Here is a 25,608-nt window from a genome sequence, read left to right on the forward strand (position 1 = left end):
TGTGTGTGTGTTAGTGACGTGTATACATTATTGTTGTTGCTGTTGTTGTCGTCTAACGCGACTGATACTTACGTTTTCTGCCTATAATAGTTAACGTTACCACCGTTACAGCTACAACCATCGTTGTGCTGCTAGACGTATGTCTAACTTGAGACGAACGATGGAAATTGGGAAGAGAGCACAGCAATAGGGAACTTTCTCTTTTTATTTTTGAGGTAAACGCCCCCACTCTGCCTAGGCACGCGGGGCGTTCGACGCGGTACATCGCTGCCAAGCCCTCACGTGTTTAGCCCATGCGTAATTTTTGCTGTGGAGTAGGGGGCATATGACAGGTCCTGTTTGCCTCTGTTGCCGCCGTTACCGTTCATAATGGTGGCGCTTCGACGGCAGCAGTAGTACCATGATCAGTCAAAGTGAACGAACTAACAAAGAAGCCGCTGACCAGCTCACAAATCCAATGCGCGGGTGCTCTTGCTGGTGCTGCCACTGAGATCAGGGAACATAGCTGAAGTCTGGATTGGGCTGAAGTACTTCTCTGCGAAGAACGCAAGCGTTTGACAAAGTAACGCAATATCACTCGGAAGTGCTGCTCGAACGAGCAATAAACCAAGCAGTGAAAGAAGCAATAGACGGTTGCGTGTAGATGGAGAATGCAAGAAAAAATGAGCAAAAAGCAATTCAGTGAATTCGCATAGAAGGAACCAAGTATGCTTACGCTGGCGTAGGCCTAAATGAGCGCCAAATGATGCATCTTTATTTGATTGAAAAAACCAATCCAGAGTAGCTCGTTTACTAGTGGACCTGTGAAATGTAATGCTAGTGAGCTGAAAGATAGAGAACGACTTCCTTGACGAGCCAAGGATCTTTGCTAAAACTTCGACGGAATGAAGTTAGATAAATTCAACGATAGTCATCGATCGAATAAATACAATTCTCTAACTATTAACTCTTTCATAGTAGCAAGTTACGAGATGAATATATGTCTCAGTGCCCAAACTAGAAGTTGTAGCATGATCGGCACAAGGAACAATCTTACTGAGTCTTACAATGTACATATTGTCAGATACTCGTACAACGATCCCTTTAGGCTACTTGGACAGAATGAACGGACAAATTGTTCTGACAATATCATTAATATCATACCAACCCGCCTAATATTGACTAACACAATATACATGACGCTCACTTCAACTAAATTTTAACTACGGAAAAAATGCCAAAGCTTATTATCCGTAGAACATACGTTTCTAATGTACATGGTAGCTAAAGGCCTGTCGTAACAGTAATTCTCGCCCGCTAAAGGCCAAATTCTAGGCCAAATACGAGAGATGACAAACTTCTAGACCATCTGAACTGTCAATACATGAGCATAATGAGAAATTTCTATTTAGTAGTAGGTCAATTAATTATGTAGAGTTTGAGGAAGCAGATAGTGGAACGGATGCACTGACCGCAGTAGCCCTGGAAGAGCACGTAAGAATGCCTGCACTGAGGAAAAACGCACCCTGTTTTTTTCTATGTTTGTTCCCTTCCGTTCTTCCCCGTTAATGTATATCCCTCATTGTCTGTTGAATTCTGATGTAAATTAAGTGGGTTGGTCTGTGTCAGTTGTGATGGGAAAATCGTCGTAACACGTAGTTTACGCTTTTTCCGCGGGACATTTATTAGAGAAATGAATCAGGGCAAAATTCTAGTTTTAGATTAGTGACCTGGAGAATATCTCAAGGAAAGAAGGTGGTCAGTGTGGCGCATGTTGTTAATAAACAAGTCATCAAATTGGAACAGTTACGAAAGCCAGATAAATTTAAACAGATCCTCAATTGATATATTGTTCGAAACAAGAACAGAAAAACTGCAAGCCTAATAATAAATGCTAGTTTTAATCGTAACAAGTGGTGATATCAAAAGTACAAGTATATTCAAAGACTTTTTCGGTGGGCAAATAGAACTGAGCTGAAACATTTCCTTATCAGAATTAACCCGAACAGCTCGTCATAAGGGACTTTCAGTAGCTTACGTGCAGCTCATGCCATCCTAGCGACAAGATCCGCTAGGATTAGTCAGAAATCTCAATCTAAAGAAATATCAGCTGTACAAACTCTACCCCCCTCCCACCTCTTACTTCCTCAGATGATCAGCCGATCAGCTTAGCCCGTATTTTCAACCTCATGTTTCTGCTTTGTACAAGCATACGAAAAAAATAACTATGGTGACATAAGCGGGGTTTACGCGCTCAGACACCCACACACACACACACACAGACACAGAGCGGTCAGCGATAATGTTTAAGATAATAGCAGTGATTCCTTAACAAAGAAAAACATGTCATGAAGAAACCAATGGGTATTAGCTAATACGCTGACTGGTTGCGCAATTCTAATTGATAAATATTATAGATAATGTGTGAATATTTCGGCCTGTTTTTCGGCCAATCGACCTGTTTTTAATATGGTGCTGTAATAATATACCCGTAAACAAGAAAAGTTTGGCTACATGACCTTCGGCACTTACCTTGGTGACCAAGGTGGACGGACGAGGTTTAGGTGCTTTCCTTAGGCGAGGTGCAACATCTACCTGAAAATTGCAGAGAATACACACATCCGAGTCTTTGTTTGCTTATTCGTTCCTTTCAAGAGATAGAAATGACCTAAAAGCCGTTGTAGGTGGTGCCCGCTTGGCAAGCATCAAAACACTGACAAGTACGAAGTTGATATTCGTCGGACGGCCAACGGTTTGTGTAGTAAAGTGATATAGCAAAAGCCAATTTTATTATTTTCAAGAATACACAAACAAATGCCTGACCCTCTCTACTTATTTGCGTATGTTTTGCAGTATATAGCAAATTATGTAGGTAGGAATAGTGTTGATAACGTATCCTGTACAAGGGTACTCTCGAATCTCTAAGTGCATTGCCATGATTATCACAGACTTGTCGTCCAAATTTCATCGTCGGCAAAATGTCCACTAGAGCGCATATTGTCACCATGTCATAGCTCTATTAAATAAAAATAAAATCAAATAAAAAAAAGTGTAAGTACAACAACTGCTTTCGTTTCGAACTAAAGTGTTTTCCCGCGTATTTTCAAACCTATCCTTTTTGACGACCGAATCACTTTTCATAAAGGCACAGCCACCATACTGACATAAAGTAAATAAAGGGTAATAATTATAATCTTATAATCATTTCGGTAAAAAGGGGGTGACGTTTAACAGTACACATAGGACAATATACCTTTAGCAGTAAGAAGTATTGCACAATTTAAACACATCCTGGTTATGTCCTTGAAAATCTCTGTGTTTCTTCGTAACGTAAGAAGTAAGGGAAATATAGCCCTTTTGTATCACTTTTATCATACAGTTTCTTTATGATACACGTTAAACAATTATGAAATTTTTCCTATATAATGGATTTTAATAATATCAAACGGGATATATATAACATATAAATATGCCAACAGGCAATCATAGGAGCGCTTAAATAAAGAAAGATATTAAACTATTATAAAATATTATATACGCTAAACCTGCATGATAGTACTTACTACTTTTAAAAATTATCTTGTATAAAAATAGAATAAAAAGTAACTAAATAATGATTTTCGTTAAACATTAATGCCATAATTACATTTTTTCCTATTACAATTAGAAGCACGCTTTCTGTCAGCAACTAGCTATAATAACTAATAAAATAAAAACATTCGCGGCACAACATTACACCTAAATAAAAATATATGTCGCAGTCGAAACAGGCTACCAGATTCATCATAATAGTACTTCCTCAAAGTTTATTGCCAAAACATGAGATATACATGATCCAGTCTCATCGACAGCCAGTACATCGTGTTCAGTCATAAAATAACATAAAAAAGTTAGATGATTGGCTTGTGTACACGTGCATTAATCTAACAAACCTTTGTATAAAGCATGTTATTAAAAATGACAATAATAACAACAAAAGGGAGAACTCAAGTTCACACCCTTTGCTCGATCCTTCAGTGATTTGGTGCTACCCACATACGTTGCGGATGCTTAGCCATCGTTTTTACTTCTATAAGTGTTTTACTTATTCTAGCAAAACTGTTGTCTCTACCTTTTAAGTCTTTTCCACAATAGCGCATCGCATTTTTTGTTTTCGCTATTAATAAACTGCCGTTTTCAAATTCGGAGGAACCTGGTGCACTGTATCAGGGCTCCGGGCGGAATGAAAATGTTTCTTTGTACGCACCAGCCATTCAGCTCTCTTCGAGTTTGTTCCAAATACCTCGGCCCATCCGGGCACTACACACACAGGCACACACACGTCACAGGGAGGCGAAAGAGTGCCCCACGGAATTGACGACAATAGCCGTAACACATTGCTCTACATCTGCTTCGTGTTGCCCTCCAAACTTGACTGGATTATGAGCACGAGTCGACATGGCGAACGGACATGCATTCCATTCGCTTGGATTATACACACGATCGAGTATCGGGCACGAGGGCCCCCGGCAACTGCGGGGCATTACGGTTCAGCGTCGGGCTGGCCCACGTATGCGTGGTCGACCTCACAAAGAGCGATCAGTCTCAGCATACTTTCATTGGCGCCAACGGATCCACTTCAGCGGGCGGACATTATGAGAGCACACTACCGTGTAGATCAGAAGCTAAACAATATATGTATAAATATGAACTAAAATCAATAGCTTTATTTAGAATAGAGTATAACAAGAGCCGGAAAAAAACAATCTCTAACAGACAATAGTTGTGCTTAGTGGTAATCATATGAAACATTTTCATACTAATATCCCCGTAAATTACAAGATATAATAAACGTACGGGATACTTACTTGCAGAGTGTGTCACTGACAGGATAAACAAATTATTTCTACCGTAACCCAGTCTGTCGTACACCTTCCTCTTCGCGAAACATTAGTGCGATGTTAAGTCTGTAACACCTATGACGCACACCTATTACTCGTTCAGCAATTTTGTTTCCCTATTTCTTTTGCGCAACGGTGATTGCAGCACACAATACCCTATCAAAGAGCGCTGGCCACCAAAAGCCAAATGTTAGATCATTACTGCACTCCGAAGAGACCGATAGTAACTGCTGAAACTGGAACTGAACCCAATACCGATATGTTATCCTTTTAACAATCGCAAGCTGGCCATTGATCTGTTGCTGCCAGTACGGCGAAGGTAGCGGCGGGATCTAATCATCGTGGATAAGTTCAGAATGTTACAGGCTGGATGTAAGCAGCATCTACCCAGGCTTGATAGCCTGCTGGCCACTCCCTACGGTAGCTTTTCGGTTATCGACGCAGAGAGGCAAAAGCATCTCCCAAGAGAGCTGCCCCTATGGTCCTAATCAGTGACAACCAACTACTGTATAGACCCAAGCCTTTTATACCTACCATTGATATATCTTCAGTTGGCCATATGTTTATGTTGATAATTTTGTCTACAGATATTACGTGCTTTGCCCATGCAGGTCCGCATTTATCAACGTTTGTAATACTTATATTAGTTAACTGGCAGTGCCAAAACAAAAAATCTGCTTCTGATGTAAATTACTAATGCATATGACGTTGAGACGTGCCATTGAGAAGACTGAAAGGGAGTGAGCATAACACGGTCCATGTAAATGAAGAACAGATCTATGAAGGAGAGGTTTAACAACCTCGGCGTTTTGTATTTACGGTGTTTGAAACAGTTCATAAACTGCGAAGGAGTTCATTGCATTATGGATATAAACATGTTTTATGTAGAAACACCTATCTGAAACATCCGTGACTCTTAAGAGAGATCTTTTTTATGCCTTTATTTAATCATCGTAAGTTCATAGCAAAAACAGCCTCAATGTATCCAGTATCTAATCTATAGGTTGAGAGTATGTCTAACCGTACAAGAATATGGTTACTTTTAGCGAAACACAGATCTACCATCGTTGTAATAGCGCTGAGGCCTAGCAAATCTCAGTACACTTGAGTCATGGCCGTCTGTGACGATTATATCATTTATAGCTATAGTTAGAACGTTCGATGACATTTTACCTGGCAATAATTTCATTACGCATAGCTTTTTTCGATTTCAAGGTCAGTGAGCCAATGACAGTCGGCTTACATCGTTTTGCAATTACCCGCTCCTGCCAGTCTCCGCAACCAAACAACGTTCGCATATATCAATTATTATAAGTATTCGTTCTACATTTATCCGGACTCACATCATCCTTCGCCCCCGTGCTTAACCAAAAAAAAAAAAAAAGAAACAATGTTACGCCGTCTAACAAGGTGTGTCATTGCAGGACCTGGTCTCGTCTTTGTCCCCGCACTCTGCCATCTTCTTTTCGCTTCGTTTTAGGGGCTGGCCCAAATGGACAGGCTTATTTGAACCCCTCGGGCGGTCACTGATTTTCTCGATTACCGCTGTTCGGCCAGTACCTACCCTAGCCAGCGCTCTTCGTCGATGACTATAAAGGCAAAGTAGACCAGACGGTCGCTGGATTGTCAGAGAGAAGTTGCTTGCTTCAACGCACGACACAGATACCTATTAGTGGGTCAATAAAAAAAGTCGGTATTAAATACATTTTCGAAAACGTACACGGTGTCGCGCCGCACATGTTTAGCAGTGCCTATGGCTAACGCTATAGCTAGCTGGTAAGTAGCTCAACGAAGCAATGTTTTTGCTGAACAGTATCCCAAACAGGATTTGCTGTTCTGTAACGTACGGAAATGTAACCCTCTGTAAAAGTAGTTGCTTCCTATAGGCGTATTTCTCGACCGCGACTTCTCGCTCTAAGGATGGATGTTCATCGTGGCGAGGAGATAGCTTTTGCGACGGTCGCCACCGCGCTACTATCATCACCATTGCCGCAGACCAAAACTATGGGAAGAAAACATACTTGGTACTCGTTCGCTCCTTTGCCTACTTTAGCCCCCTTTCCTGGTACCGTTAACCCTCAGCATTTGTTCCTACCGCTCGCACCTTCTCTTCAACTTCATAGTAAATTTTGCCGCCTCCACCTTCTTGCCAGCCGTAAGTTACTTCAGGTAGTTTGCACTTAAATGTGCGCCGTCATTTTGTCTATCTACCCGCTGCAAAAAAACAGTGTACGCCGTTTGGCAGATTTCGATCTTCAATCTCCATCTTTTCTCACATCAATGCGAGAACTGCCACCAGCGAAAGTTTTTTTCGCCTGTCCTATCCTCCGCTACCACAATTTCGGTGGGTATGACATGGATCGCTCTTTACTAGTGAAATTAAGGTTCGTTCCGGGCGAAACGTCGGCAAGTGAAATGCGCGAGCTGCGTCGCTGGGCGAGTTGGCAGTTGTACTTGGCCGAGACTTAATATATTATCTCGACCGACACCTATATTATAGGCTTACTTGATAAAATTGAAAAGGAAGAGGTAAATTAAACGTAAGCGATACAGCGCAAGTGTGTTGATTCGATGAATGGTGGTAATAGCTAAATATGTGGGTAATATGTAAACTTAATAAAAATAATTCTGTGCGTTACGGTATTGTGATTTTTCATTCACGGAGTACTTGTGTCGTGTCAGATAAAAATATATGTATGTCGTTTGCCCAATGTGTTTTGCCCGATATGATATATGTGTTATAAAATCATTATAACAAATATGATTCTTCTTTCTATACATGCATTAAATGCCTATGTATCTCTGACGTCTAAAAATATTATTACTTCGAAACTCTATAATATGATATTCTTGATGCAGATGACTGAAGAATGTCATACGAGATCCACTTGATCTTCTACTATCTTAAATTTTTATTTTTGTTCTTTTTAACACATCTACCGAAAATCGTCTATGGGGGAAAAAAAAATAGAATAATGGCAAATCTTTTTCTCCGGCATTCTGCCCTTCTATTTTTGTTACGTCGAAGTTGAGTCATAGCTCATGTCGACTTCCAATAATCCTGCCCTTTCACACCTGCTGATTCGAAACATCGAATAGGCAGTACAGTAATTTCGGCTAATCCTTCCTGCTTGACTATGGCACAACAAACAAATCCCTGCCACTTTTTAGATGCTTTTTCTATTCATCTCTACGATGCTCGAATGGCGTTCATGACCAGGAGATGCCCATGCATACATCATGCCACGGCCATCTGTATGGTTTGAAGAGGCCTTACATCTCTCACACATAACAGCATCTACAGCAAATGCGTTTATTAAAAAATGTTCGCTTTAGCCGTTTGCTTTCCTAAGACTTCGGTCTACCCGTTGCACAAGCGTGTTCGCCCTTTGTTAGGATCCTAGATAAAAGAATCTCCACGTTAATTCTTCTATCATTTACACTAGGCAAGAATGGCCGATTTCTTTTCGTTCAAACGCTCAAGTTCGGCCACAAGCTTTCACTTACTTTCATTGTCCTATAAGCTTTTACTGCGTAGCATCCTCGTTGACTGTTAGCGACGACACGGTGATGGTTGTAGATGAAGGACGCGATTGAACCAAGTGGAAACCATAGCTTTCTATTACGTTTTATCGTTTTTTATTGTTTTCCCTCGACTCCCCGTTGTCCTTCAGCAACCCCTTTGTTCTGCGTTGGCCTTTCTCTGTCTACTGACGTTTCCTTTGTTTTTTGTCCGATCGACGTCTCCCTTTTGCACATTGAAGTCTTCTCAACTTTCCCGATTCCCAAATCTCTATTTGCTTTGCTAGCTTCTTTGGAAGCACTCATTTTACTCTTTATTATCGTTTCTCTCTGCGTCTTTCTGCCGTTCTCTGATTGTTTTCATTTTCTTTTCCTTTTCATCCTCATTTACTCCAAAATTTACGGTGCATTTAGACTTTGTGTGAGTTGAAGCACTTGCCCCGTCATCATATCTATGCCAAGCAGTCTGTATTTCGTGTTCCGAGGGATTACGTTTTGGAGGTCCTAATGTTCAAATGATCAACTGCTAGTATTGAGCCGAAAAAGGAACTGCCAAAAAAGATGAGTTTAACATCAACAACCTTGGGTTATTCCGAGCCTAACAACCTATATATAAATACAGACTTAGAATAGCGGAGGTTTTTCACAACCATCTTTCGTGGCATTGTACTTTACCTCAAGGATATCAGGGTTCTTCCTCGGTCGTGCCTGACGCCCTTATCTGCTTCGTTCACGTTAGCAGCTCTCTGGCCTTGGTTTTCTTATCTCTGCATGTGTACCCTGTGTCACTAATCCTCCCTCTGTTTGTTCCTTTCTCACAGTGAGTCTCCAATAGCCTTTCGTGGAGTTTCTTTGCAAATACTTCATTTTTTCTACCCTCAATCTTTGATTCTTGATCTCTTTTTGATGATTGATCTCTTTTTTCCCATTGGTGCCACGAGAGCATCTCATCTACTGGCAACACCTCGTGACACCGTTTCCCTTGGTACAGCCCGACGGTCACGAAAATTGGCTACTGAAAATCTTCTCAACAGCCCAGTCGATCTGACCACTAATGTACATTTAGACCACTCTTTGTACTCTTGTGCGAGGCTGTGCATCTTAACGACTCTCTCTATATGTTACATCTGTGGGACTCTTCAGTCCTGCTATTCCTTAGTCACGCATCGGCACTGTCACTGGTTCCTCCACTCAATAGCGACAAAACGAATGATGCTCCTGGTCTGGTGGTCGACGTACGGAAGCCACGTGAAGGGATGGGATCATGAACATCTCCACCCCTCTGCCAAGCGTAAGCTGGTGGCACCAGATCAAAGTTGTTGGCCTATCGCAGTTGTCATCGTCACTTGCAGCCTTTTTTTCCTTTTCGTTTGCCCACTATACGAATTTTTCTCCTCCATGTGTTTATGCGTCAGTTCACTAATCTCGCTTTTTCCTTGAGCTGTTGTTGTCGGCCAATACAACAGTCCGCGTAACCAAGGTTACCGCCACACCGCTTATGTGTTTTATGCTTTCAAGCTTTCACTGCCATCGGGCTGGTGTATGTGTCATAGCAGTCTGCCTTCACTGTGCTTTACTTTACCTCATCTCGCGTCGTTTACTTGCATCTTGCCTCTGGCTTTAGGTCGTGACCTATTTTATCTGTTTGAGAGACATACACTCGCCCCATCTGCTTTGCTTTTGCTGTTCCCCTTTGCCCCCAGGGCTTCATCCTTTTCACGGTTCGAGTTGGGGTAGCCTACGTATGCGTGCAACAACCTTTTCCCACAATAGTCAACCATCCCATTGGTCATCATGTCTTACACAGAGTCCCCAGCTCAATTCCGCTACTAGTACCTGTTTGTCCCTTGTGATACTTTCCTTGTACATACGGCACAAAAACCGTATTTTGATAAGCTGATTCGTGCTTCTGTTTTTTCCTTGGTTCCCGACTATGTCTATCTCTGCAAATTCTATTTACCTATTCTGTGCCCCAAAGGGCGGGAATCTTTGAAAGAAAAAAGAAATAAAACTGAATGGAAAATACATAAATAAAATCAAAATATTTAACCGGAGAAACCCTTCATTAAGCCTTGACGCACACCACCATTATGACTTAAGAGCCGTGTTAAGAAAAAGCCGAGAATAAGGTGGAAATGGACCAAAACTTTCCATCATCTGCTGTTACCAATATTATTGTATTGTAGTAGAGATCATATCAGGCGACGTGATGCGTAGACAGGTATGGACCTATCAAAAATCAGGCCAAGGTGCCTGCTCTGTTTAGCTCTTAGAGTTTACGTTATGGCCACAAGTACGCTTAGCTAAACAGAGCACGTGGTATCGATATGGCCATAAGTCTACAGTTATCGATAAAGCTCAGATAAATTTAGATGACGCAAACGAATGCGGAACAGAAAAAAAATATATATACAACGCCGCATTTATTCTATTTAACATGATGTTCTGTGCCGACATAAGAACAGCGTAAGATGTAACGTATCACTTGCTGAATGCAGCCCGCATACGAAGAAATAAATTATAGAGATGCATATGAGGGTGAAGATGCGCGTGTGACGGCAAAAAATAATTATTATATATAAATATCAATTTTTTTTTTAATTCAAACAAATAGCGTTATATGGAGAGCAACAACACAAACCATGAATCTATATATATAAGGTATAGGCGCCACGGTTCTTTTTACTCAGGACTCTAGGTTATTTTTTCAAGCTCTTGGAGTCACTTTTTTTCGACTGTAATTTTAATAACTTGCTTTTACTAGTGCTCTAAATACCTAAACGACAAATCTAGAGAACGACCTGGTAACCGTACAAGCAGCCATAAACGTTAACAATAATTTTTACTGTCCTTAATTACTCTATGTTTCCTTAATTTCTTATTTCTCTGGTAATAATTTTTGCCAACGCTAAGCTTTTAACCAACAGGCAGCATGCGTGTTAGTCATGGTCACCATAACAACGCACTCAGAGACGCACACTAATCTTTTGAAATCTAAGCGCACTCGGTGATGTGACATGAGCTTTTAGTATAAGATTACCTGATTCATTATATGTTATTATAGGTTACATAACTGAGACTGACTTGATTAAACTTCTCTATTCGCAGCTCAAAAAAAAACTTCATCGCGTAATTCGATTGAATCGTGTCAGAAAAGCATAAAGACGTTACCCCCGCCATAGTTCATTGGTAACGTCTAGGTTCAAAATGTGACACTACATTGAATTCTAGCTGAAAGCGGGTCTGCTATTTAAGCAGACGTGAAGCTTGAAACATTTAATACATTTGAAGATGTTGATACATCAGCAGAGAAAACGTATGGCCAATTACGTAAAGAGTCTTACTTTTTCGCACATAACGAAATGAAAGACATTTTGACGACCCTACCTAATGACACGGATTGATAGGATTACATAGTGGCTAATTTCATTCAAGCTCTTCTTAATTGTAATTTCTTGTTTGTACCTTCGCTTTAGTAGTCTTCTGCCACAGAGCCGTTTCGCTTACTTGTTACTCCATCCACCTCTTTCTATTCGTCTGCAGTATCCCAGTCAGTTACGTTGTTATTCTCAATGTCCGTGTTCTCTCTCTCTCTCTCTCTCTCTCTCTCTCTCTCTCTCTCTGTTTAATAATGGGATTCGCTGATGATAATTTTCCCTTAGACTGATGCTGGCGATCTACCGCCGTCAACCTTGTCGTCTGCTACAACCGCATTTGTTTCTGTCCTAGCCCTAGATGTGAATACACTTTTTACCGCCGGAAGCTCTCTCCTACACACTAAATGCTTTTTCGTTCAATAATCCCTTACCGCTCCTACACGCTTTAGGTGTTTACTCGTGGACAAGAAGAAGGCTGCTTTATCGCCTATTGTAGTAAAAGTAGACAATTCAGTCTCTTCTTTGCTTAACGTCACGGCGACTGTGCTAATGGTGGTTCACCTGAGACCTACCGTGTAATTCATACCTGAGAAGCGATGAGGTCAGTGGTGTCGGAAGCAACTACAGTGAACTTAATAGATGTACACCCTCGCGAATTTTCTTTTGCCCATTCGTTCGGCGGCTATTGATTGACCAGTTTGCAGGCATGTACCGTCGTATCCCTATTACCCTATAGCTGACCCGATACCTGTCGCCATATGACAGTCAGATATCGACACTAGGAGAGGAATCGCGTCTAGCTCAGCCAAGTGTAGATGTCCTTCTAGTATGATTTCGCAGATAGGTTCTACTTGTACTTAATTTGGTGGACTAGATTGGCTATGTAGCTTAATAGCCAGCTACTCGTACTTGCCGCTGCGAAACACATACTCTCCTAAACCTGTTCTAGTTGAGTTTTGACTCGTCTTCGTTGAACGCGACGATGGAAAATGTACGAGGGACAGAGGCAAAAAGGGGAGAGGGAGAAAGCTGAATAAACGCTATTTACTATAAACGCGTGATTCTTTGCCCTCGTAGATTCTCAAGGCCGTTTGCCGACGGCTTCGTTTGTGTAATGGAAGTTGGCCATATGGCGGGTCGCCGAAGGGATAACGAAACGCAGGGACGTTTTGCAACAGCAGTAGAAATTGCAGCAGGCCGAAGTTTGTAGTGTGTGTGATATTTTTGTTCATCCGTCGGCTACACACAATAGATAATGACATAGTAGAGGGTGCCGACAGACGGGTGGCCTATTTTAGGCTAGAGAAGACGAACAACACAGAAAGGATGCGCAATGAGGAACAAGAGAAAAGCTGTGACACGAAAGATAGATAGCGCACCAGAAACATACTCTCTTAAGTGGTCTTTTCACCTAGCTTTCGCTCGGTCCCTTTCTCTAGCAGGGGACCCAAGGGAGCCATTGAGGGCGTAAGTTCTCCTCGTCATTGGTTGGCATTCGCCCTAGAACAGTAGAGCTACAGCAGCAGAGCTCGAAGCAGGGCGAGGTTTGCGGGCTGTGACGTTTTCCTTCAACCGTCGCCAAGATATAATGGTATAACTAAAGGGTGCCAAATCTTGCATGCAACTTATTGGGGCCAAAATAACAAGCAGAGAACGAAGGGTTATGCTGGTAGAATCATGCGAAACGAACTGGTCGTATTGCGTCGGAAGTGCGTACTTACATCACATCACAATATACCTCCAGCGTCTTAAACGTTGGTTCAGACTAGTCAAGAACGGTGTGAAGCGGACGAAATGTCAAACCAATACTTTTATTTCGATGTGGAAAAAATTCCGGTAAAGCTACGGAGTTCAGCCTGGAGCTTGAACTATTCCAACCGAACTTCGTTCGATTCCCTCATAGACATTATCATCACACATAGCTGACGCGCAACACACCTCTGTTTCTTTCTCCCATTTAATAGCAACATTGACAAGACTGCCGATGGCCCGGTACATGTAAAAAAGTAAGTGACGTTTAGGTTGCCGCTAACAATAACGGATAGGACAGAGTACTCAGAGGACATAGTCAGTTGAACTTTGATGCGTCGTTGCGCCCACGATAGGCATTCGGGTAACAACACAAAATCCTGTAGAAGTAAGTGTATGTGCATTCGCGTCGTGACAAGCACAGCATAGGCATGGAATTCCGACGGGAAACAAGTATGCTTCGATTGGAGGAACGGATCTAGGCAATGATGGCGGCGGTTGTAGTAGCCAAGCCGGCTATGGTGTCCGTAACGAAGACATGAAAGTAAATCTATCTAGATTTGTCTAGTTGCTAGCCAGCGGCAGCTTGCAGAAAATGTACAGACTCGTATAGATCGAAAACCACACAAATAAACAAATCTATTCTCTTCTTTGATTTTTAACCCGTTCGGCCCGTAGAACTGGTGGCGGATGAATAACAAATGCAACATTTGAGTGGAAGAAAGGGAGGGCTGTGATTCGGAAAAGAGCACACAGCAGAGTCGAACAGCTGAGTCGTGCCCACCTAATAACTAGCTTTTGGGTTTTTTGAATAAAAAACTGCCTTTCGAACTGACCCTTTTTCCCGCCCCTGCACCATTTGTTCTAGCTGGGTCAGAACGCTGGATCCGCACGAGCTGATCAAAGCAAACAGGCACCATGAAAAACGCGGCTATTGGATGGATGTTTTGTTTTTATTGCGAGTTGCGTAATCGACTATGCTGGTTGTGTCGTCATTTCCTTCCTATTGTCTTTCCGACCGTCCTTCAGAGTTCAGCACGAAGCAGCTACTCGGTGTCGCTGAAGCCTAAACATTTCAACTATACATGAAAAGGGTTCATCAAAAAGTGGATTTAATAAAATATATCTCCTGTTATTTTTGTACGTATCTAAACTCGCTCTCTTTGTTGCAGAGTCGAAAATCTTGCACCAGCGAATGCCATATTTAAGACTTACTTTTTCGCTTAAGATTGTGCCGTAACACCATGTTTATCTACGAAACTTAGGTACACGTGAAGTGGTCTTGGTTTATGAATAGGCATAAATTCATCTCACTGCGTGCTAAAACGGCTCAATGATCTGAATGCTAAACGGCTTATGTACCGAATTTGGAATTTTTTTTAACGAGTATTAAATCAGTATGCCGTGTCCGCAGTCAGGAATACGGTAGAAAAGCAAATGTAGAATTACAATAAGATGCCACATACGTTCGCAGTTAGGAAACAACAAGTTCATTTTGGAATAACTAGGTTTATAAATTAAACAGTATCTGTTTTAAGCGCTCACGCAGTTTTCAGTAAAAGCCCAATTTTGTTCTTATCGCCCCGTCCTGTTAATAATAGTGTGTCAGTAAATAGTTTCCTTGAGAACACTCTTATTTCATGAGGGAGGATTGTATGACACTATGTCGTATGTTGACGGCCCAGTGGAAACCAGCTTGGCTCGTAAAATGTCCAATACGTTATCGGCTACAAAGAGTCGATCCATAGTCTGGCAAATGGCATAGTGAGTTGTTTGCCTGTAGTAGAAAAAGGACATCCGCAATAGAACCACAGGCTTGGATGGCAGGTCATCCAGCATGTACATACACTGAATAGCTTTCAGCACGAAACGAAATGTGTCTACGCCCGTCTTCAAAATCTAGATCACTACATGCTTCTAGACAGACTTAGTACTGCCATGTACAGTACTCCTGTTACCAGTATGCAGAATTTTTGTGAGCGTCCGGGAAATCCGGAAACAAATTTAACCCTTCATTTATCTTACATCATATGATGGGCAAAACATGTTCCGTGTCGAAGTCGTAGTAGGGTAATCTCTATATTACTTATTCGGTTGTCTGTAGCGTTTCTGTATAAACAAAGTTGTCGAGCAGTTAGCTAAAGTGTGTGTGCTGTTGCTTTAATTAAGCTGATCGTGATTTGTTCGATCACGTGTGTAGAGCCAGCAAAAAACCACACTCCACTTATTATTATCCACCCGCGAAGTTTTGAAAGTAGTATTAAACGAGTCGACTAGAAGAGAAGTATATATGTAAGCAGTAAAGCAGACTACCGTCCTGAGCCACGTACTTTAGAAACAACTCGGATACGGTGCTCGGAAATAGTGTCCATGTTCCTTCTTTCACTTTTTAAGTGTAAGAAGTTTAAAGCCCTCTCACATGCATGTAGATCACATTATGTGTGCGTTTGCCTCTATGGAGATTTTTTTGGCCGCATCGTTTTTCCCGCTATTTTGCGAAGTTCCCTTAAACCTTTTAACACTTTATGCAATAATAATAAAATAAATATTATACCTTGTAAGTGGTATATTGTTATCATACTACAGCGTATAATCTATGCTAAACGTGCGACTGATTAAGCCCTGCAAATGATCTGGATACCGCCTAGATTGACGATGTTTCAAAACATTTAGCAGCAATATGCAAAAAAAAACAATCCTAAGTGAAGAAAAACAGTCGAAGACTTTTCAACTCAACTGCTTTCGTTCGGATCCTGCGGATAAGTTCAACTTTTCATCCGTTACATGGAGTATGTCAGTCGTCAGGCCAGGCGCCCAAGTTCGAATCGGGATTCATATGCTCTTGGTAAAATAGCTTCAAGGCTTTTCAAGGCGTAACAGATGGAGCGACGTGGGTGTAACGTCGCAGTTTGTTGAGTCCGTTGCCCAACGGACAAACAAATTGCCGTAAAGACGTGGCCAGTATTGCGAAGTTTCTGCTGTATACCTTTTGTCAACCTATCGTTGGGGTCATTTTCTTTTCCTTCTTATTTTGCTTCCCGGAAAAGTTCCACGTCAAACAAACAAATCGCGAACGTCTTTTTACTTCGTCGATCGAGTCGTTAGTCTTTAGAACTCATTTATTCTTCAATAAGAATAAGTTTCGCTGTAAGCAAAATTCCCAAACATAGAAAGCTTTGCCATTGTTGAAGTAGCAGAATTATTCGTTAGAGGAACCAGCTATTCTTAAACCATAATTTGCTAAGCCACTAAACTTTCACTTTATATTGTTTTATTTTGGTGGAGTTTTCTGCTTGGTAGCACCTTAGAAAGTATCTCAAAGGCGTAAGTCACAAAACTTGCGGTGCATAATTTTCCACTACAACATGAGTGTATATAAAATTACGGTAACTGAAATCGAGAAAAAAAAAAAAATATATATATATATATATATGTATGTATGTATTTATTGTCGTTATAGAAAGTTATGCGCTAGAACTTTTCTGATTCGTGTTTCTCTTTAGACATTTTTGAAGACACATTAGCAAGTGGAATACTCCAACAAGGCAAAGAAATATAGAACCAAAATACAGTGGCATAGTAAATTATGTTAGCGAGAAGAACTGGTTTCTATAGTGAATAATTCTCCTATTCTAACAACGGCCAAAGTTTCTACGTTTGGGAATTTCGATGATGGCAAAACACAAACACGACCACCTTCTTGTCGAAGATTAAATGAGCGTTCTGGGTTCTAAAGACGGACGAATCGATGAACGAAGAAAAAAGACGCCGGTGATCTGTTTCTTATGTGACTGTCGTATATATGTAATCCAAATAAATGTTTCGATTATAGCATCTGCCACAGCAGTTAGGTATTACATATGGCCGCATGTCATGTCAGAGAAAATTAACTCCCTTAGTGTTTTACGTCTAGCGTTTGAGCCGTCGGGCTCCAGTCAGTACAGAACGAACCGTCTGTCTGACTCTAGATTCGACCTTAGATCACCACGTGTGGCTAGCCTTGGCAGGCAGGCAGGCACACAAGTTCCATCTTGCGCCACCATGGAGACACACAGGTGCAACTTGAAGACTATCTGTTAAGGCGTTTATTATACAGAGTTGAAAGACGTTAAAAGATAAGAAGGTAACGACGGCAAATGAAAAAGTTCAACAGGATACTAAAAGAGTATATATATATAAGAAAAAAGCAGTCACGGTATTTCCATGCATTAGTTTGCCACTGTCAAAGCGGTTACCGTTTCAGCTATTGTGCCTCAGCGTTTTCCCTCCTAAGAAAATAGCGGACAGGAGGAACACGACTGTGGTACAGCTACCAAGAAAAGAAGGAAACGTACTTGATTTGAACTTGTGCCGCTGATAGATGCTAATAATGACTCAGCCATAACACCTCCATGAGAGACAATGCTCTTCCAGGTACCTGCTAGTAAATGAAAAACGCAGGTACAATCTTGCTAAGTCGGCTCCGTTCGGCCTATCTCGACTAGTTCGAATCGGATAATGTTCATTAATTTGATCCATTATAAAAGCACACCATGAAATGCGTAGAAGATATCACCGTTCGACGGTGCTAGCCATCGACGATCTTGCGGGGTACAAGCTAATACAGCCGCACATATGGGCAAACCGCGGATTCAGCAAAACAGAGCGTATGACTGATCACTGAGCCGAATGTCGACGATTTTATAATATTCCAGTCATTTGACGATGGCGGCAGCAGTATAATTGTTACGGTAGACGGTAACATGGCATGGCTAGCTGCTTGAATCATCAATGATACCATAAAAGAAGCCGATTGAGTAATTGAGCTAGCTTATTCCACGAGTTAGTCTAGACTATCCAGTCAGTTTTATGTTTCATCGTTTTACGCGTAAGTGGTCGGGTTTGAATATACCAATTGAAGGCGCGTTAAATAAAATCAACTAAATTGCCTGGGTTAAAATTAATTTTAACTATGAATGAATGAACGAATAAAAAGGAAAAAGTTAAAGAAAAAAGAAAAATGTTAACGCACTTGAAGAAGTTGAAACATATCGATTAGCAAGGTATAGGCAGTTCTTAAAGCTTACTATAGTGTATATTTGCCTGAAGAAAAGGCACCGCTGTTAATGGTGTCCTCTAGGACGAACCGAGGCACCCTTTGGAAATAAAGAGTAGAAAAGTTAAGTGCTGCCGCAAATCAATGATCAATTCAATGGCACTCAGCTCTGCCGACCGCGCCAGTGATCCTTAATGCCTCAAGCAAAAGACATTTTGATGCATTTGCGGACCGTTTCCACACACATTAACATCACGAAAACATACTTATTACAACAAACACTTGTTCTATGCGATTCCCTCTTAGAGCAAGCTAACTAACTGCTAAACACCAGCCAGACCTCACGATTGCGGCAGCGTCGACGATGTGCGTCTCTATTCGAGTCAACTTTTCTGCGTAGAAGAGGTCGCTATCTGTAATATATGGCCGCAATCGATAGGTCGAAAGTAACGTGTTTCTACTTTTTAAGTACCTAAACGTAAATTTTGGCGTTACTTTAGACAGATGACTCATTCAAACAGTAAATGAATGTGCCAACGTTCAGATTCAAGTCTAGTTCATTATGTGCCCTTAACTCTAACAGGCAAATACGTGACCCTTTGCGCTATCACGGCTTGCTAATAATGAACAGCCGCTACTATTGAACTCATTTTGTCTAAAGAAGTCCATTCGTGGTGAAAGGGAGATAAAGTGGATTATTATTGCAAAAGCAGATAAGGCTACTACTAAGGAAAAAAACTGGCCTTCGAGTCTTAGCTTTTATGCCACTGTTATTCAGCGTTAGTGTTTTCAGTAACTAGTAAGTTGCTTCAGTACAAAACGACGCGAGCTCAAGCTTAACCATCCACCTTGTCGCTAAGTTCCCCTAATTTTAGCGGTATGCAGACACTTCACCACTTGACAGCTACAAGGGCAAACCTGGCGCACATGCATCGCGTCTGGAAGGCGCCCACGGCGCGTCTGAAGACGACGAAATTCTTTACCAATTCTCTGTTTTTCTCACTGGAACATTTTGTCCGGGTAAGTACAACAACAACGTCGATAACGGATGTCCATTCGCGTTCAACTCTTTTTCCTGTCGGCTCCCTTTTCTGTCCTTCTAATTTCTTTTGATTTATTAGTGTCACTAGTACATACTGATCCCTATGATTGCGTTTTTAAGCATACCTGTCCTGATGCGACGCGCTCGACGAGCTCTTCCACAACGGCCACAATTGTGAATTCTTCCTTGCGAACCTTTCGTCGACGACGCCGTTTGGCTGATCTGCGTTCGCCCATAGGATGCGCGACGATACAGGACGACGATGACGACGACGACGACGACGGGTAATAATAAAGGAACAGTATTCACGAACAATAATCAGACAAAAACTATTAGTATACTGATGCCACACTGGTAATGTCTGTGTGTGTATACATATATGGAAAGTAAAGGAATGACTATGCTGTACTTGTTACGTATACGTAAATAAACCCATTTATTAGATATTATATCTGGCTAACTAAGTTTAGTTGAATGGAGTCGATCATGGAGAGTTCGGCGGCCAAAAACGAGAGGCCTTAGCCCTGCAATGCTTCGCTGAGTTATGAATACTGTGTCATATTTAATCTACTAGCTTCTGCTTAAAATTATTTTGAATACCTTATTTACCCAGACAAAAAAAACCCTCACATATAGCTCTGGGTCCCATACCCACAGCTGCTGCTTACGTACTTGGTGACCTTCTTTTCAGCGGGGAATTCATTTTCGTCACCTTTGGTTTGCTCTGACCCGTGTGGGCTTGACCAGGGGGTATCGCGGCTTATGTCCAATGCTCGGTACAACGATGGCCAATTTGAACATGCAGGCGGCGGTATAAATGCATTCTCGTTGATACGTGTCAATAATTCACCCAAGACTCGTTGGGTACCGACGCTTCGTACGACATTGTTCGGTGCAAGCTGATTTTTATATAACGTTTCCTGTCTCAGCTTATTTTCTTTGTCTTGTCTTGAATTGGTTTGACGCCAAGAAGCCGGCTGATACGAGCTCCACGCAGCGCTATTTCAATATAGTAAACATATTAATAACAAAGATATATTGGGTTGTGAAAAATGTATTGAGCATTTTTAAATCAAAAGTGAACCAACTATTTTTTATATTCTAAAAATAATACTACATTTCAATCGAACTTTATGCCATTTTTTGTTTTTTTTTTTTTGGTAGCATCATAATCCCATTTCTGGGCGAAAAATGTGCCTCCGTTAAAATTAAATTAACACCATTAATGCAGTTATCCAGGAACGGGGACACATGGTATCCTAATGGTGCAAGGTCCGGGCTATGAGGCGGAGCCATTATAATTTCTCATTCAATTTTTTCCGGGTAGCTAAAAATGTATGTGGTTTGGCATTGTCATAGTAGAAAGCACTTTTCTATTTACTGATTCCAATCGGTATTTTCAATAGCTTGCTCAACGTCCTTGTTTGTTGACAGTGGTGACCCGAAGCAATCGCTCCGTGAGAAGGTAGCAGCTCATAGTGCACGATTCCTCTGCAGTCTTACCAAACATGTAGAATCACTATCTTTGACGATAGTGCCACAGATTTTGGTGCACATTTTAGATATTTTTCGTGCACTCCATAGTATTGTGACATATGGCCCATATGTTATTATTATCTGTGAGTAACTGTTTTAAAAAATGGCAAGAATTTCAGTGAAACTTTATAGATGATAACACGATCGAGCAAATCCTTTTGCATCAGTTCGTATGGCACCCACGGCACATCGAGTTTTTGCTTGTAATCAGGGTTGTTCTAATAACTTCTAACTTTTTCGAGATGGATATTTGGATTCTTTGACGATATTACTGTTATTTATGTCTGGGTCTTGCTTGGTAATTTCATCAACTTTTTTTTTTTCGTAATTAATTGGTCATTACACTAGGCACCTTTAACATCAAAATTTCTCGAACAGAAGCGACCAAATCACAATCCATGGATCGTTTCCTCCAATAATGCACCTTGACCATAAATGGCACACGTTTTTTTTTATGGCCCGGGGCGACATCTGTGCTTTCTATTGTGGTAAAATTGTAAAACAGAGACTTTTTATAGAAATTTTACGCATCTTCAAACTGCTCTATCTTAAGTCTGAATCAAAACATTTCCATAATATCCGCACATCTACTACTGTTAAAGTTCTCAATTTTCAAGCCACAATAACGCCGACCTGACGCAACCCATCATCTAGCTAGAAAAACGGTATATACGTTTCAATAACCCAACCTATAATAAGCATACATATACAGCAATAATTGCTATTATTATTAATATTGTCGTAATAAGAACAATAGCAAGCGACACATAGCAACAAAATGCTACACTAGACTTCACCAAGTGAGAACCAAACTATCATCTCTAATGGACGAACTAGAACAATAAATGGAGCGGATATTTATCATTACTGTCAAATGTTGATGGTAGGATATATCCTTACATTTGTCGCTGACAAATCGTAAAGCATAGAACATAACATTAAGGTGCTGTCCCCTACGTATGTTGCTTATACACACACATTCAATAAAACCTGCACAATTCCCCGATGCGCTCATGACCCTCCAGTGGACAGTTCTGGAAAGAAACACCTTAATCCGAGTAGCACCTGTTTCCATCGCGTTCGATTTTTCACCCCGATTAACCCCTTCCACCGATGACCTCAATGCCTACATGCAATACCTATACTCGTGTAAACGTGTATCAATACGCATGCAAACACCGTGTTAGATCTTAGCCACGTGCGGCACGAGCATACTTGGACACTCCGCTGGTTGCTGATGAAGCCGGATTGCCTGTGCTGTTGTAGCTGCTTTTGCCTCCACCAGCCCCGCACGCTCCGACCGGTGCCGCTGCTCCATAACCAGCAGTCCCACAACCTCGGTTCTGTGGTGACCCGAACGGGTTCGAGTCGGGGTACTCACTCCTGGCGGCGAGGAGCCAGGAGCTTCGCGACAGGCTCGCTCCGGATTGGCCTGCCTGGTAGCCTGTGGAATAACTAGGCGAGCCGGCCCGCATGAATGCATTGCCGCTGCTCTCATTACCACAGTTGCTGCTACTGCTGCTGCTGCTGCTACCACCACCGCCTGGCAATTCCTGTTGGGATAACTGAGCTAACTGACCCCGATTCAGAGAGATCCCTTCGTCGTTTTGGTAAACCTCGACCCCGTAGTGGCTGGGGGATTGGGCACCGTTCGGGAATAGCAGCTGGGGCGAGTGGTAACGATGGTGTTGGCTCGTGGTATAGCTGTTGGCGGCATGGGGAAGGCTGGTGCTGGAGACGTAGCTGTTGTAGATGCTAGTCGAAATAGCCGTACTGGTCGGAGCGCTGCTGAAAAACACGTTCGGATCGCTGTTGATGGCTGGAGCGTGCAGGGGGTGGCTGCCTTGGTTGTTCTGGTTTGCAGAAGTCGGAGGTAGGGGTCCTGATTGAAGACCTAGCCAGGGGCTGTCCGAGCTGAACTCTTTAACAACACCGTTTCGTATCACGTATACGGGATGTGGCGTGGTGCCAGCTTCGACTGCACTCAAGGTCATATTCGGTCCTGCGTCTACGAATTTCTGTCTGAAATTATTGCTCCTTTTGATCAATTTGTGCGATAACCCTTGGTTCCACGTTATGCACTGTTGGTAATGATTACGTGCCATAAACGTGTCTACGAATGGTTCGTAGATTTGGCGGTGGATTCGCCAAACTTCAATGGCCAAACAGATCCACTATCGACGCTAGTCATGGACCATAGTTCTGCCAATGCACGGGAAGTTCAACCGTCAGTTTGGTCTGTTTTCTCAAAACGGAACTATGAAAATACAACCCAAGAGAACTTAAGTTGACGCTGAGCGTTGCGTCGCACAAAACTAACTCAGGAAGCAGATCCGTTAACAGAATTTTTTTAGACGATTAGACTGCGAGGTTTGAAAAATCACACAACAACAGCAGCAGCAGTAGTAGTTTGACTTTGTTTGATTAGAACGGTGTTTTTAGCAATACGAACAGTGGAATAGACAAGACGAATAGGTGATAGAAGAACGAAGATTCATTCACACGTTGACTACGCCATATTTAGGGAACCGAAGACGCTGAGGAGTTTAAAAATAGAGAAAATCGACTCTATCTTTACCCTATTGATGGTGAACAGAATGTGACCTTTTTGCAATGAAGCTTCGTGAGCTCGTTCAGCTCGCCTGGCTCTCTTATGTAGGACCCTCAGGCCTCCCGATGCCTAAATCTTCAATATATTCCTTCTTCTCTCTATTGGTCGAGCGATAGAAGCACCGTTACGGCAGCATTTTGTTCTTTAGCAAACACAGAGACACATATTTAAAAAAAAAACGATAACATATAGACCTAACACGCGCACACAAATACATTTCCTTTCGTTGTTTTTTCTCGGCCGTTATACAAACCACATTTAGCGCACTTTCTGGAGGTAACGGCTAACAGAAAGCGGCAAGACACAAGACGGAATGTGGCGCAGGGTTGAACTTGACTGCCGTGATTTTAATTGGCCTTGGTGATCGGTCCTCGTCGGAACAGAAGCGTGTTCCAAGACGTCGTCCCGTTTTAATCAATATCACAACAGCAACGACAAGAACGTCTGTTAACGAGACACAACACTGTGATACTGTAAAACAGATAGTGATCCTTGGGAGACACACAGCTTACGAACTTTATGGGCTGTACAGATGACTGCGGAGCGTCATGAATACACGAAGGCCGTACGTTACAGCCCTGCATGTCATGTGGCAATCGGTTGCTACAACCATCCCTTGTCGACTTTCACTTGCACCATAACAAACAGTAGAAAACGCATAGAGTATATAGCCTTGTTGAACTGCAGTTCGGAGAACCAAAAAGGCACAATTTCAGTAACAATACGAACTTCATGTGCGGCTAGATATACTTTTCCATAGGTGTAGATGCGATCGGGGGCGTTGACACATCATTGCACGTACCATGTTCTGGTAATATGTCAGGTGTTCATAAGTAGGCTGTATCCTCTCGATATCGTGTAGGCTATCTTTCACTTCGAACAGCCTTACAGTCGAAATACTGCTATTAAACAGCTGGAATACGTTGGTCACGTGGCCGTGGCGGGATACGGCGAACGGACACGTCAATTTTCTAAAGCCACCTTGAATAGATACTTTGCGGTCCGGCTACCGCATACGCGCCTGCCAATTTCGCTGAGCGATGCCGCTGTATGAATTTGCCCGCGCTTTATTTCGACAGCCAATATCAGCTACAGCCTGATTCTGCAACAATAACCAGCTTCGTCGGGCACGCTTGTATGTACTTGTGTTTCTCACAGGTGGTTCGCAGACTTTCCAAAGTAAGTTGCACGTTCAGAGACACGAATCGCGTTTGGCTACGACAAATACTGTCTAATGTCTACTGATAGCAACAAGTGCTGGGCGGCAACGTTTCTAGTTGTGACGCGACTCGGTAATGAATTTGCGAGCTTTCAAGTTTCCACTCCCTGAATTTGAGAAAGCATACAGAGATTTTGGGTTTGCACTGGCCAATCTGGTTGCTTCGTCTTGCTGATCGCGGGGGAATGGGTCTGCTGGTGGCGCTGCTGTGCTTAACAAACGGCTAGGACCTACAGAATAACAGTAGCGAACCTTGGCGAAGCAATCTTCTCGGTTGTGAGCACCAAGGACTTTCGGTGCACCGTTTAGTGTAGCATTCGCAGGATTCGCCCTGTTGGTCGTACTCACAAGCTCGTGTTTTGTGCATTCATCAGCTCTCCGCGGCTTCGCCTGCTCACCGCTCAACGGAGCCGCACCCTTCTGCACTTCTGGCGGTTGGACTCTATTGGGGATACCCGGCAGAGGTAGTCTTTTCTACCTCCGTAGGTCTCATAGAGCGAACTCGTTTGCACTTGTGTCTCGTTACTCGAACCGAATGTTTCTGCTGCTTCTAGTACCAATGCCACTTCTGTTCTGGCTGCAGCCGTTGCTGTTGATAATACTGATCATCAGTCTGCTCTTTGTTGCTGCTAGCAAAGAGCTTTTTTCTTTGTGTGAG

General features: G+C 42.2%; 1 protein-coding gene and 1 long non-coding RNA gene across 4 annotated transcripts; both read right to left on the bottom strand.

The window, feature by feature from the left end:
• Positions 1-35: 35 nt before the first annotated feature.
• On the bottom strand, positions 36-24,240 carry LOC111267727 (uncharacterized). Of its 3 annotated transcripts, none has more exons than XM_022846164.2 (4): positions 22,336-24,225; positions 20,257-20,583; positions 19,710-19,806; positions 36-2,574 (listed from the first exon to the last, which is right to left on the bottom strand). In XM_022846164.2, exons 1-4 carry the CDS (start codon positions 23,223-23,225, stop codon positions 2,377-2,379), a joined length of 1,512 nt encoding a protein of 503 aa, XP_022701899.1. In that variant the 5' UTR covers positions 23,226-24,225; the 3' UTR covers positions 36-2,376. The 3 variants fall into 3 exon arrangements, with proteins under 3 accessions (XP_022701899.1, XP_086827545.1, XP_022701901.1); XM_022846166.2 differs by lacking the exon at positions 36-2,574 and adding an exon at positions 13,877-14,586 and having other exon boundaries at positions 22,336-24,240; XM_086971419.1 differs by lacking the exon at positions 20,257-20,583 and having other exon boundaries at positions 22,336-24,237.
• LOC111267728 (uncharacterized) lies at positions 3,759-7,613 on the bottom strand. The gene is made up of 2 exons (XR_002684795.2): positions 4,827-7,613; positions 3,759-4,643 (listed from the first exon to the last, which is right to left on the bottom strand). It is a non-coding gene; the product is annotated as an uncharacterized LOC111267728 (long non-coding RNA).
• Positions 24,241-25,608: the final 1,368 nt, after the last annotated feature.

The sequence above is a fragment of the Varroa jacobsoni genome, unplaced genomic scaffold (genome assembly GCF_002532875.2).
Source record: "Varroa jacobsoni isolate VJ856 unplaced genomic scaffold, vjacob_1.0 scaffold_1214, whole genome shotgun sequence".
In the NCBI taxonomy this organism is placed as follows: Eukaryota; Metazoa; Arthropoda; class Arachnida; order Mesostigmata; family Varroidae; genus Varroa; species Varroa jacobsoni.